The 15,108-nt window shown below is 43.8% G+C and overlaps 1 protein-coding gene across 7 annotated transcripts in view; it reads left to right on the top strand.

Annotated features, from left to right (window-relative positions):
- Positions 1-15,108, top strand: part of LOC123756482 (palmitoyltransferase ZDHHC20-B) — a 73,202-nt gene that overhangs the window by 16,837 nt on the left and 41,257 nt on the right. For all 7 annotated transcript variants that reach the window (XR_011229624.1, XM_045739671.2, XM_045739668.2 and 4 more), the window contains exons 7-9: positions 5,161-5,384; positions 6,668-6,797; positions 10,732-10,870. Coding sequence is in view for 6 of the 7 variants with exons in the window: in XM_045739671.2 (XP_045595627.1) it covers positions 5,161-5,384; positions 6,668-6,797; positions 10,732-10,870 (493 nt within the window). In the remaining variant the exon portion in view is untranslated. The remainder of the gene's footprint in view (positions 1-5,160; positions 5,385-6,667; positions 6,798-10,731; positions 10,871-15,108) is intronic.

The following is a 15,108-nucleotide window of genomic DNA, read 5'->3' as shown; positions in this document are numbered from 1 at the left end:
GGGCTTAGGTGGAACACCCATGTATTCCTAGGCTTTGTACATGTTGTTGACTTGGAGATTCATGGTGTCATGGTGTTTTCTGGCTAGGTGCTTGGTTGTTTTTGGGCTGTGCAGCTAGCTGTTTTGGGATGCACTTATGACTGTTTCCAGGTGCCTACAATGTGTAGGCGCCAACGTTCAGTTAACTTGACTGTGGCTACGACGTACATGAACAAAGTCTGATAAACTCAGCTGATGCTACGGCGTGTCATCAACCCTCGGTAATCTTGGGGGTAGGTAAACTCCAAATGACTGGCAGGTGGGGCTGACCCTTGGTAAACCTGGGATGGCTATGACATTCTTACCTGGGTCAGTAAACTCTAGATGGCTATGGCACACGGTGCTGACCCTCAGTACGCCTAGGTAAACCTGGGTCAGTAAACTAGATTGTGGCTATGATATGCAATTGCCAAGGTCAACAAACTCAGCATGCAGCGTTGGAACTTGGCTAAACATAGGTCAATAAACCCAGATGGCTATGGCAGGTGAGCTGAGGCCTGGCAAACCTGGGTCGGTAAACTCAGTTTGTCTACAGCATCCAGATCTCAAGCTCAGTCAACTTGGGTTGGGAATAACATGCCCTCATCTTGGTTGGTAAACTCAGGATGGGTTACAGCAGGTAGTGCCAACCCTTGGTAAACCTGGAATCGGTAATGACTTGCCAGCAGTCAAAAGCCAAAACAGAACATTATAATCTCCTTACCTGGGCTGTGTGTCTGGCTCTACATGGGTTGTATGCCTATCAATCAGATGTTTTGATGGTCTGGGCAGATGTTCTGCCCAGACTGTGTTCTGGGTTATGTTCCTTAGGCCTCATGTCATCTCACCAAGATGGTTTTCCCTGCCTGTTTATTTCCTGGTGTCCTCATTCTTTCTTAGTTTTGGCCAGTTGCTTTTTGGTCCTTGATTCTTTGCTCTACAGTTTCTGGCTCCTGAATTCCTTTTTGGACTCAAGGCTGCTTCTGGGTGGTGCAACTGGGGCCCATTTGAATCTGCCTTACTGCGCTGGTGGTGCACTTCAGCATTTGGTGCATTGCTGGTGCTCCTCTGCTCTGGGACCTCTTATTTACTGAATGTCATAGGTAAGCCCTGTCCTGAATTTTGTTTTTTGCTTAGTTTCGTTTGTGAAATGCTGGCTCTTCTGATGAGGCACCATTATCTGATAGCTTTGGAAAGCTACTGATGACTCCCCTCCCACAAAAGTAGCATTGAATTCAATGACATTCTCTCTTTCTGGTGAATATCTCAGTAGCTCCATATTCCTGCTGTGTTTCAATGTGGTTTTTCTTGGGCTTGATAAGTACCCCATGGGTGATTTGGGCTACCACCTGGTGACAGATTTCTGCAACAGGTTCAGTGTGTTTATATGCATTTGCTTGTTTTGTTGTGCATATATTTACAGGACAGTTTTTCTGTTGTTAGATACTGTAGATCTCGGATCCCTAGCTCTCTTTGCCTCGGGAATCAATTTCCGATCCTAGTTTCCGATAGGCATACGTAGGTCTCAGAGTCTTTATGCAGTTCCCTAAGGCATGGGTGGGCCAATGCTTAGCTTCAGGGAGCCACTGAGATCCCTACCAGAAAAAAATTATCTAAATTATCTTCAATACTCAATTCTGTACTTGATTTTTCTACACGTCCTTCCAGGGAAAGTTGGATACCTTCTCAGCTTATTCTCAGGTGCATTTTCAAATCCCATTTTCAAATCCTAGTTCATGTCTTAAATTAGATTTGTTTTGTGTATGCATATATCTTCATTACTTTGGGTCCATAAATGCACATGCCTGCTTGGCCATAAATTATTTTCTGGTGAAACTAAAGTCAAATGCAATAAGCCATTGATTTCACTGTATCCGGCTTCTGGAGAAATATGATCCATTTGATGGGGAGGTCACAGTATTGTATGATGTTATTGAATTGGTGATCAGCTTATTTTCTTTGTAAACCCAAATTAATTTTATGTGGAGAGCCCATCCGGCTCCCCGGAGCTTACCGGGCTGATATGTATGAATTAGAGCATGGTATCAGTCAATTCGATGGAGTTCTAGCCTACCGGGGGACCACGAGCCAGAACCTGACCCTCTCAGAGAGGCACAAGGAGCAATAGCCTATAGAAACCCCCATGTGGTTGGAAGCATTGTATGTTTGCTATCTACCGGGTTAGGCACCCAGAAAGGTAGGCGTCCCAAAACAAAACTACAGCTGGTTAAAAATTGTCACCAAAAGCCAAACTAGAAAGCAGAACTCCCTAAACAGAAATCGAGCAAACAAGTATGACGTCACCATCGCTGCCACGCCGCTGTCTGAGGAGGGGAGGGGGGGAGGGGGAGCCCCAGATCCCTGCATCAACTATCCAAACCCAGTTCTGAGGCTGATGTGTTGAACGTGGTCATTCAACTATAGCTCTGATCCTTGTGCAGTGCTGCGCTTTGTGGTGCTGTGAGCCAGGTGTATTTCAAGAAGTACTGGGGCTGCATGTGCCTAGGGGTCACCTTCCCTAGGTGCCCTGCAAGTACTGCTCTTACAGTTTGGGGTTACCTTCCACAAATGTTGATTGTGGATCAACGAATCTGCTCCATTCGAACTGCTGGGGTTCGATGCGGTCCTTGGCTCTTTGGGACTAGTCACTTCGGGTGACTCGTCTGCTGGATTCTCGGGGTTTGGCTCTCCGGGCGGTTCATTTCCAGGGAGTATCCAATGTCCTGATGGATGGCCTGTCATGGTTTATTTCCCTGTCCACAGAATGGACGGGTGACGCCAACTCCTTCAGTTGGCTCTGCCGGACGTTTGGCCATCCAGCAGTGGACCTCTTCGCATCGACAGAGTCAATGCGTCTCTCAGTATATGTGGCGCCCTTCCCTGACTGCGAGGTCGTCAGGGTCGATGCTTTTCGGCAGGACTGGTCGAGGTGGGGTTACTTGTACCTCTTCCCCCCAATCCTGCTGTTGCTTCGGGTTCTGGCTTGATTGGAGACTAACCAGGGAAGAGTAGTCCTGTTGGCCCCTTTGGTGGCCGGCCCAGCCTTGGTTTAGGCGCTGCTTGCTTGATGTCTGAACCTAGGGTTCTTTCCTCAGCTCCGCCTCTTTCAGCAGATCGGTCCGGTCCGGTTCGGTACGTGGCTACTTCGATCTTCTCCTCCAATCTTCGCATCTGATGTTTCTGATGCGGGTTTATTGCCACTTGTATGGTGATCAGGTGGCTTAGTTGGTGTCCCACCTGCATGTTTCGTCTCGGCGGCAGTATGAAGTTTCCTGGCGGTCCTTTCATCACTTTTTGTCTCTACGTAAGTTGTCTTTGACTTCAGATCGGGTTGTTTTGTCCTTTCTCTCTCTCTCTCTCTCTCTCTCTCTCTCTCTCTCTCTCTCTCTCTCTCTCTCTTGGCTGTTTCAGGACCATCATCTTTTGCCGTTTACTGTCGCTTCATATCGTGCGGCACTTCTGGCGGAGCCCCTTCAGCTTGCATTCGGGGTGGATGTCACTTCTGCTCCGTTCCGTAGGCTATCTTGTGCATTGTTTCACCTCCAGCCTGCTCATGTGCCACCTGAGCTGTCCTGGTTGTTGGACCAGGTGCTCTCTTTTTCTCTCTCCACCTCGGTTTGTGGTGGTTCAGAATTGTTTTTCTAAAGCTCTTTTCTTGTTGGTATTGGCATCTGGGGGTTGGATTGGGGAACTTAAAGCTGTCCTCAAGCTGGTGGTCAGTTTGTTCATTTGCACCGTCTTCTTCTTTTCTGGCAAAGAATGAGACTGCTGGTTTCCAGAGTGGTCCTTGGGTTGATGCTTGGTTGGTTTGGCCGGGGGTGCATCATGTGTTGTGTCCAGTTGTAACTCTTTGCCGTTACTTGTGCACCAGGGCCTCAGTGACTGGGGACGCGCTTTGGATGGACCCAGTTTCCCTTCCCTGTTCCAGGGCGCAAGTCTCCCAGGTCGTCCACAGGGTTATTTGGTCCAGCCAGCCTGCGGTTTATTCCCATGCCCATAACGTTTGTAAGTTCTCGGCTTTGACTGGTATTTTTGGTAATATGTCCTGGGCTGACATTCGGGCGCGGGATTTTTGGTGGTCGAACAGGGTCCTGGCTACACGGTACCTTGTTAATGTTTCTGGCCCTGCTTGGCCGTGTGTTGCCTTGGGTTGTAGGTTGCAGGAAGTTGTCTCGACTAAGAGTTGAGGAGCGAGTAGCAACCGTCTCCTGGGTAAGTCCCTCTTTTTCTTGTCTTTAGTTAGGTAGCTCTGGGGAGCCGGAGGGTTTCTCCACAGAAAACTAGCATTGAATGTAATGAAATGCTGAATTGTAATGAAACATTCAATTTCATTACATACAGCGCTGATTTTTTATTCAGTATGTTATTGTTTTCTCTCATATCCTGTCCCTTGTTATAGCTTAACTGAATAATGGTTTAACAAGTTGCATATAATTATTTCAGTAACTAGGTTCCGGCAATTCCTGGTTGCTGTTAAGATAAATGAGATATAGATAAAAATAATAATCACCATGTATTCAGGTAAAATATTTAGAGTAGAAAAGAAGGCAGGTAAGTTGTACAAAATATGGGATTTAATAAATGTTTCTCATTGAAGCATAAGCTGTGGAAAGAGAAAGCTAAGCCTATTAACAAGAGTCAGATACTCTTGATATAGAATACTCCTGTATCCTATGTAAAAAAAAAAAAAAAAAGAATAGTTGATCTTGTATCATGCAGGGTTGGTGTTTGTTCCCTGATGACACAAGTGGTTGGGCATCATTCCTTCACTACATTCTCATGTCACTTTGAAGTGCTATAGTCATATTGGTTTAGTGCTTTCTCCTGATAGTTACCTTGCCTTTCCTCAGTCGTCCAGGAAAACACTGCACTAAATTAAGTAACGGAAACCTGTTCATGAAGTACATTATATTATTTTACTCTGATCCTAATGCTGTTTTCCATATGGTGTAATCATCTTCAATTTTATCCCTATTTTTATTTATTTAGTTTTAAAGTTATAAGTCCATGTTTTTTGTTTGTGAAGTTACAGTATTTTATTTACTAAGCTTAAGATCCAGCTTTTTTGTTTGTGCAGATATTATATTTAATAGGTTTTGGTTCAAGTTTTGGTCTGCACAGGTCATTCACTGTTTGTTTCAGACATTCGTTACTGTGATAAATGTGTGCAGGTGAAGCCAGACAGATGCCATCACTGTTCAGTGTGTGGAGTGTGTGTCCTTAAACTGGACCATCATTGCCCCTGGGTCAACAACTGTGTCGCCTTCTCAAACTACAAATTCTTCATCCTATTTTTGGGTTATGCCCTTTTATACTGCCTCTTTATTGGAGCCACAACCCTACAATATTTCATAAAGTTTTGGAAAGTAAGTATAAATCTTTCTTTATTTCAACCTCTATCATTGTAAATAATTCCTAACTGCATTGTGGAACTGATTTATCATTACCAACTTTATCATCTTTATCATCATTTTAACCCATTTCTCACTTTCATGGGGTAGGGAGGCATCAGCCAGGAAGAAAAAGGGAAGGCAAAATAGAGGTAACCAAAAAAGATACCACTCCCTATCCATTTGCCATACTGTACAGTATTTTCTATGCTAAATATTTTCTTCCTCTCCTTTTCTCGTTTTTCTCTCCTCCTACTCCTTTCCTACACTTCCTTCCGTCTCTTTCCCTTCTCACCTCTCTTTCTCTCTTCCTACTCCTTCCTTGTATTCCTCCCTTCCTGGTACTGTGTCGTATCTTAAGAGTTTTTCCTCTTCCAGAATTCTTTATACATTTAAGAGGAAAGCTATTTGCCTCATCAGGGATTTTGATCTAATTATTAATTTGAATATTTAGCTTGCTGCTGCAAAATTACTCATCTCATTTTTTAATTCTGGTTCATTTTACAAGACAAACTACTGTACCATGTTTCTTTTCTTGTACTTATGATATTTATGCTTTCCTTCAAGTAGTATCTGTTGGGATATTTTTGAATAAAAGCAGATAATTTCACTCCATTTTCTTCTAGTTCATTATTATTGAGTGGAAAATATTGCCTTAACTGTGGCCCGTTCTGAAAATAAAATATTCTTTGGACCTTCCTCTAGTTCTTCCATGTTGGTGACTCCAGAGATGGTTTACCTATTGCATTAAACCTGCCCTTTCTCTGAAGATATGTGCACTCACTGTATATATTTAATATCTTAACATACAAAACTTATTGCTTGATCTCATATTTTTAATCTGTACTCATGTATTTTGGTTTTGCTTAGTACTGTATTTTGTTTTCTTCTCCCAACCATTTCTTTTACATGCTACTCTTCCCACATCACCTGACAATAAGGTGATGACTTTTGGCACCAAGGTACATACCCAAAATAGTCACCTAAGCTTCATTTTATTTAAAAAAAAGTAAATAATCTTAATAATATTACTGTGCTTCCATCTCATTTTATGTGATATGTATTGAATGAAACATTATCACTGATTATTTATCTTCGATATAGCTTTGGCTGTCCTTGATCATTCTTTTCAAGTAAAGTTTTCCATTAATTATATTTAACACTAATTTTAGTTTTCAATAGTCAAAACTGCAGTAATTGAGGCATGAAATTCCTACCAGTAAAGTGTTGATTTCAAGAATAATTTGCTTGTTCCACAGAATCAGCTTGATGTTGATGGAAAATTCCACATATTGTTCGTCTTCTTCGTTTCCATTATGTTCGCCATCAGTCTGGTATCATTGTTTGGATACCATGTCTTCTTAGTTGTCAAGAATAGGTCTACATTAGGTAAGTATTAAAATGATCTTATAATGTTTAATTTTATAATTTTTATATATAGGATTGGACTTGTAATGTCAGTCATGAGAGAGATTATGACTGACCTAATGAACTGACCTTTACTAATGAATCTTGTGGTCTGTCAGTTCAACAGAGGTTGTAAAGAAATTAATTTGATAATGTGAGCTTCAGGTGATAGTATAATTTATAGGCTATGTAAAGGAAAAAAGCTGGTGAATCCCTCATTATTAAACTGATTTATCAGTAAACAAGAATGTCACAAACCTAAAATTCTAATTCCATTATATTGATTGCTACCATTGAATTATTACTGGGTGGATAATTGATGATTATCCACCCAGTTTCACTGACTAGCATATGGCCTAAAACTCATACTTTTCTTTTTGATTAGCTTACTTTGTATTGCCTTTAGTGGGTGTATATGGTAATTAGAAACTGTATATTTGGCATATCGGGTGTTTAAGCATTCACACTGAGATAATCAACAGTGTAGTAAGGGATTTGTTTTATGAAACATTCAAGCCAAGCCTAAGATTAAGTTTACAGTCTCCGTGGTGTAGTGGTAAGACACTCGCCTGGCGTTCCGCGAGCGCTATGTCATGGGTTCGTATCCTGGCCGGGGAGGATTTACTGGGCGCAATTCCTTAACTGTAGCCTCTGTTTAACGCAACAGTAAAATGTGTACTTGGATGAAAAAACGATTCTTCGCGGCAGGGGATCGTATTCCAGGGACCATAGGATTAAGGACTTGCCCGAAACGCTACGCGTACTAGTGGCTGTACAAGAATGTAACAACTCTTGTATATATCTCAAAAAAAAAAAAAAAAAAAAAAAAAAAAAAAAAAAAAAAAAAAACAGTTTATTCACAGAGCTTCTGACACTGCCAAACACCCCCACAGGTACACCTTGCTGTCATTTAAATATTAAATGGACTTTAATACCTTACACTCAAGAGAATATTGAATTTGAAAGGTTTTCATAGTTTAACATGATAGGAAACTTTGATGGTGGATGGCAGACAGGAGCGCACAAATAAACTTATCTACTTGTCTCTGTGGAATGAAAATTAAGGCTGGTGAATGCAAAAAAATAATCTCTTCTCCACGATAATTGTTCTGGGGATTTTATCTGTACTCACTTGGTATTTTAGGAATTATCAGGAGAATGGTTTGAAATTTAAAGCTTTTTCTCTGGAATTACATCACATGATAAATTTTTCCCTGTATCCAAATTATTGAAGATTGTGTCTTTTACTATGTGCAATGAAAAATTGTGAAGAAAATTCAGCCAGATAAATTTAGTATAAAATTATTTATGAATTTCACTTAAAATTTAAAGTGTAAATGATATGATTTTGTTATCCCCTGTTCGAGGCTCAGATGGTCCAAGTGAATGAAATATTATAAATTTAGGCACCTAGAAATGGCCACTTGAAGCAAAATCTATTAAATATATTGAATAGTACAAATGCCAAAAGACTTAAGTTAGGTACTGATATTCATTTTAAATTTCATTGTCTTATTCTAGTTTTATGACAAATTAAACTTGTATAAGCAGTCTGGTTTCTTTTTCTGAAACACACGTTTACTATATTTTTACCATAAATTTAATCCCCTTTCTGTGGGGAGTCCCTCCGGCTCCCTGGAGCTATCGGACTGATATACGCTATACTAATCTGGTGCATCAATCAATGGAGTTCTGCCTATTGGGGACCACGAGCCAGAACCTGGCCCTCTCAGTTCCCTAAGACCCTGAGACCATTGGTCCCTGGCACAGGGACCAATGGTCTATGGAACCCTCCCCCCCCCCCATGTGTTTAGGAACATTCCATGTCTGCCATTGACTGGGGTTAGGTACCCAGATAGGTAGGCATAACAAAACAAACCGTACTTGGTAAGAAAATTGCAACCAAAAACCGAACAGAGAAACAGAACTTCCCTAAAAACATAAAGAACAAGCAAACGTCACTTACCCCCGCCGCCCTTTGTCCAAGCAGCCGGGGGCCTGCACCAGCTACTCGCACCCCAGTTCATAGGCTGAAACACTCTGGGGCAGTCATCAACTCTGGCCTCGACTTCTTGGTGGTATTTGTGCTTTCGTGGTGTTTCCTGCTCTTTGTGGTACGGTGGCCAGGAGTAACTTCAGTGTACTGGGGCTGCATGTGCTTAGGGCTGCTTTCCCTAAGCGCCCTGTAAGTACTACCTTTGGGTTCTAGGGTTACCTTCCTTAGAGCCTCAGGACTCCACTTCCATAGGGGTACTTGCTGCTCCGCATTTACTGTGCCCTTGGGGCCAGCTGGGGTTTCGTGGCCAGGGGCATTGGTCCAGAGGCCAATGCCTCTGGACCCCCAGAGGCATTGGCCTCTGGGGGTCAGGTTGATGAGGTTCATGCTCTCCTCTGGTGCAAGAGTTTCTGCTCTTTCAGTCCTGGTGGTCGATTTGTTCGATTGGAGCCATCTCCTTCTTTTCTTGCGAAGAACAAGATGTGGTCTTTCGGAGGGGCCCTTGGGTCATTGATGCTTGGTTGGTCAAGCTGGGTGTGCATTATGTGTTGTCCGGTTGCGGCTCTCTGCCGTTACCTGCACACCTTGGGTTCAGTGGCCAAGGATGTGCTTTGGGTTGATTCGATTTCCCTCTTTCCTTGTTCCAGGGCTTGGTTCTCTCAGGTTGTCTACATGATTATTAGATCTAGCCAGTGTGCGGTGTATTCCCAAGCCCATGGCATTCGTAAGTATGCTGCATAGGCTGCAGTGTTTGGCAACATGTCTTGAGCTGACATTTGGTCACAGGGGTTTTGGAGGTCAAACAGGGTCCTGGCCACCTGTTATTTTGGGAATGTTTCTGGTCCCAGTCATTCGTGTGTGGCTCTGATTTGCAGGATGCAGTCAGTTGTCTCCACTTTGAGTTGATGTTCGCATTGCAGCTGCCTCCCGGGTAAGTCTCTCATTTACTTGTTTTTTGTCATGTAGCTCCAGGGAGACAGAGGGGCTCCCTATAGAAAATCAGTGTTGAATGTAATGAAACGCCATTTTCTGGGTGAGCCCTGGAGGCTGCCTGGCACCTTCCCTTCCTCCGGTTCGTGGTTTCTTTTCATGCTCAGCCTCTAAACTGGGGTGTGAGTTGCCGGCACAGGGGGTCTGGGGCTCCCCCCTTTACCTCCTAGGGAAGGGAGGGCTGCAAAGACAAGCGGCACTGTGGCGGTGAGTGATGTTTGCTTGTTTGTTTATTTCTTTATGTTTTTGGGGAGCTCTGTTTCTCTGTTCGGTCTTCGGTTCCAATTTTCTTACCAAGTGGGGTTTGTTTCGTTTTGCCTACCTTTCTGGGTGCCTAACCCCAGTCAATGGCAGACATGAAATGCTCCCAAACAAATAGGGGTTTCCATAGGCCATTGCTCCCTGTGCTCCCTGGTCCCCTCCCTGAGGGGACCAGGTTCTGGCTCGTGGTCCCCAGTAGGCAGAATTCCATTGACTGAAACCCCAGACTAACATAGCGTATATCAGTCCGATAGCTCCATGGAGCCTCCTGGGCTCACCCAGAAAATGGCGTTTCATTACATTCAATGCTGGTTTTTTATTATTTAATTTGCCAAATTTGCAAATTAATTTGCCAAATTTTCAGATTTGTTACATATGACTGTTAATACTGTCTACTTCTGCAATGTTTATCATAAGCTCATTAAATATGATTGATCTTTATTCATCATTATGAATTAAATGTGTTTAATTTTAAGAAATATATATGCCATGTTTAAAATCTAGAAAAATGCTACCCTCTCAGTTCTGGGGTATTTTAATCCTAACATGTTTGGGAGTAATGGAGTCATTATACAGTTAAATTAAAAATTTTGATAGATAACACGCAAAAAAAGTCCAGTATTTATAATGCCAGACAGATCATAATATGAATACTGTATATTTAAACAGAATCATTTCGTGCTCCCATCTTCCGGTTAAATCATACCTGGATGCAAGATAAAGATGGCTTCAGCCTGGGGGCTTTCAATAACTTCATTGAAGTCTTCGGGGACGACGAGAAGCTATGGTTCCTGCCAATGGCCTCCAGGTGAGTAGTGATTCCATTTGTGAAAGTCTAGGGTGATACCCCATTTCTGAGTGTCATTCATGAAACACGGTTTGTGAAGTCCCATCGGGTTTAATCAAGACCTGCTGTGTTTAATATTACTTCTACAGTACTGTGATAATAAGGTAAGATTTTGTATTTGTTGAACCTATATTAGTTCCATTATTGGAGGTGAACTTGGTGCTACATTATACCACGTTTCACTGTATTGCATTTTTTTTTATTTTACATTACATTTATAGTCACAATCTCAGGAATACTTTTATGAGTTTGCCTTTTTTTTATGTATTGGCATATTACACTAAGCTTGTATAATTTTTGGCGAGTGTATCCCGGTGAGCATTTGTACTTATTGTCTCTCTAATTTTGTTAGTGGTGTATCTGGACATTAGCATATCTATACCTTGCTTCACCTGATTTCACTAATTCCTGGGAAGGGCCCCTCAGTAGCTCCATGAGCTTAACTCATGCCCTTAGCCCAACACACCAGGTCTCCAAGACCCATCCATCTCCTACTGAGAGCCAGGACCAGAATCTGGCTAACTATGAGATGAGAAGAGCTGAAAAGGGCATCAGAGATCAACCACAAAACTGGAAGAACCCCCCACCAGAAAGTATAGGTGAACAAAGCAAAGCAAATGATTATTGTCAAAGGGTAACTCCCCTTGTCTGTAATGCACCTGACCTCCAGATGGCCACCCAGGTCTTACTTGAGGTCTCAGCCAGCCTGCCCCCTTACTTTTTCATCTGGTATCATCAGTTCAATGCCTGTTGCTCTGCAGAGCTCGTCGACAGCTTGTTGTTTTCAACTATGGTGTGTTGGATCTTCCTTGAGCATTATATTATGCAGGGGGTCCATTGCTTCATTTATTTTTGTTCATGCCTAATGACTATGTTTATGCCACTCACACTGCATGTGCTCTGGCATTCTATTCTGTTCTGGCCATGACCTAGGTAACTTTTGGGGGTTGGCTTGCATTTCCCTGTTGGTGCCTTCTTTTGATAATTACTTACTTGCATTTCCCTATAACTCACCAGAGAACTCTGTTTTGAAGGAATGTGGGCTCCCTCCTTTGCCAGCGGACTCCTCTCGCATCACCTCTCTTCTGGGCAGTGCACGATATTTATTCTTCCTTCAGAGCCTGTTACTGGAATTGAGATAGTATTGTACTTTATCGTACTTTAATTATTGTATTATATTGTACTTTAAATACACACACATTTGACTGAGAACTTTAAAGACATTCTCCTATGGGTATTAGGAGCCTTGCATTTTACCCAAGGGCATGCTTGGGTGGTACACGTGAATTTCGTGCCCTTCCTCGTCAAGTTTCTGAAGTCGGGGCTTGGTGTTCATTTTGCTAAGATGCTCTTCCCATACCCGGCACATCTGCCCTTTGTGTGCCAGTTCAGGTGACTGGAGTCCTTCATTCCTCTTGGGTTTATTGTCATGTGTAGTCAGCTAGGTAATTACGGCTTTTTCATCTGATTCCATGTTTGACACTGCTATGTGCAGTTTTCATGGATATGCTTGTGTGTTCTTAGACTCCAATGACCATTCCTGTTGCCTCCATTTGGTGCCCTGCTGGGACCAGGGATTGTTTTCACATGTTGGTAGGTGCTGGACATCATTTTTAGCCAGGCCTTCTGTTTGGGCAGCAGTCTCATGGGCTCTGACTGTTTTGCAGGCTAGTCTTTATGATGTAAGCTTTTGCAGCCCCAGTCTGTAATGGTTAGAGCAAATGCCAATCTTCTGTTATTTTTTCTGAGGAAGTTGATTAGTGTCTTGATTAAAACTGACTGATCGAATCAATCATAACTCTTGATTCGAGTTAAGTCTCGAATCAGCTGGCTTCCTTTGTCACTTGTGCCTTGGCAAGCATACAGCTGGCTTAAGTATGCTCACCATCACATTCTCCTTTGTAGGTTCAGGCTGTTCAGCTGGCACTGTGCTTTTCTCATAAAAATTAAGAAAATGTTCATTTGACATCAGCTGTCCCATTGTATATGTGTCAAGTCTGCTTTCCACATTATTCAGAACAATATTTTTGTATTGTACTGCTTTCACTGCTTTACCCCACATCTTGCTATTGCATTTACTAACTGCCAGATGTGTGTTATGTTAGTTATTTGGTGGAGTTTTTGAGGGTTATCTTGAGGTTATCTTGAGATGATTTTGAGGCTTAGCATTCCTGCCGCCCGGTCTTTGTCCAGCCTCCTTATTGTTAACCACCCCCAGGAAGCAGCCCGTAGCAGATGTCTAACTCCCAGATAACCATTTGTTGGTCTCCCGCCTGCGTGCTTCGTCTCGGCGGCAGTGTTTCACCTCCAGCCTGCTCATGCGCTTCCTGAGCCGTCCTGGTCTTTGGACCGGGTGCTCTCGTTTCTCTCTTCTCCTTGGTTTGTTGAGGTCCCTTCCATTTGAGATTGTTTTTCTAAAGCTCTTTTCCTGTTGGCATTGGCCTCTGGGGGTCGGGTCGGGGAGCTTCATGCTCTCCTCCGGTGCAGGGGTTTCTGCTCCTTCGGTCCTGGTGGTCATTTTGTTCAGTTGCAGCCGTCTCCTTCTTTTCTGGCGAAGAATGAAGCGGCTGCATTTTGGAAGGGGCCTGGGTTGTTGATGCTTGGTTGGTCAGGCCGGGGGTGCATCATGTGTTGTGCACATGATGCTCCAACGGCTCCCCGCTGTTATTTGTGCGCCATGGCTTTGGTGGCCCGGGATGCACTTTGGGTTGACCCAGTTTCCCTTCTTCCCTGTTCCCGGGTCTCTCAGGTTATCTGCAGGGTTATTAAGTCTAGCCAGCCAGCGGTTAATCTCCGTGCCCAAGACATGTGTAAGTTTGCTGCTTTGACTGCCGTCTTTGGCAACATGTCTTGAGTTGACATTCAGGTTTTTGGAGGTCGAACAGGGTCCTGGCTGCTCACTACCTGGTGAATATTCCGGGGCCAGGTAGAGCCTGCATTGCATTGGGTAGGCGGTTGCAGTCAATTGTCTCGACTTCGTGTTGAGGAGTGAGGATGAACCACCTCCCGGGTAAGTTCCTGTTTTTCCTTATCTTTGGGTAGTTAGCTCCGGGGAGCCGACAGGGCTTCCCCCCCAGAAAACCAGCGATGAATGTAATGAAACACCAATTTCTGGGTGAGTCCTGGAGGCTCCCCGGCATCCCTCCCTCCCTCCGGTCGGTGGTGTTTTTCGCACTTTTTGACATCCAGCCTAAGAACTGTAGGTTGGGTCGCCAGCGGATATATCTGGGGCTCCCCCTTCCCCCTCACGGGGAGGGAGGGGGAGGGTTTGCACAGACAGCAACACGGCGACATGATGACGTCATGCTAGTTTGCTAATTTCGTTTGGGGAGTTCTATTCACCTATTCGGCTTTCGGTTGCTATACTTTTACCAGAATAGGGGTTTGTTTTGGAGCGCCTACCTTTCTGGGTGCCTGTCCCGTTCGATGGCAGACATAAAATGCTCCCAACCACAGGGGGGTCTCTATAGGCCATTGCTCCTCGTGCCTCTCTAGAATGGTGCAGGTTCTGGCTCATGGTCCCCGGTAGGCAAAAACTCCATGCATTGACTGATTCCAGAAAGATATACATATCCATTCAGCCTGGATAGCTCCGAGGAGCCTCCAGGACTTGCCCAGAAAATGGCGTTTCATTACATTTAACGCTGGTTTTGTGGACCATGCAGTCCAGGTTCAAGATCACAGAGGGTAAAAGCACCTAGCTTCTACTTGTATAATTATAATAGAGCTACATCCTCCACAGAAAAACCCATCATTGAATGTAATGAAATGCCATTTTTTCTAGGTGAGACCCAGAGGCTTTCCCGGAGCTATGCAGGCTGATATAGATATATATAACTTTCTGGCATCAGTAAATGTGCATGGAGTTCCTGCTACCGAAAGCCGAACAAGTGGACAGAACTCCCCAATGAAAATTAGCAAACAAGCATGACGTCATCATGTTGCCGTGCCGCTTGTCTGCAACCCCCCCCTCCCTGTGAGTAGGAAGGGGGAGCCCCAGACCCCCGCACCAGCGATCCAACTGGCAGTTTGAGCAGGATTTCAAAAACACGTGAAAACACTGCCGGCCGAAGGGAGGGAGGGATGCCAGGGAGCCCTCGGGACTCGCCCAGTAAATGGCGTTTCATTACATTCAACGCTGGTTTTCTGGGAGGGAGCCCTGTTGCCTCCCCAAAGCTAACTACCCAAAGACAAGGAAA

This window comes from Procambarus clarkii, chromosome 25 (genome assembly GCF_040958095.1).
Source record: "Procambarus clarkii isolate CNS0578487 chromosome 25, FALCON_Pclarkii_2.0, whole genome shotgun sequence".
Classification (NCBI taxonomy): domain Eukaryota; kingdom Metazoa; phylum Arthropoda; class Malacostraca; order Decapoda; family Cambaridae; genus Procambarus; species Procambarus clarkii.
The sequence above is the reverse complement of the archived record's forward strand: the minus strand, read 5'-3'. Positions and strand labels throughout refer to the sequence as shown.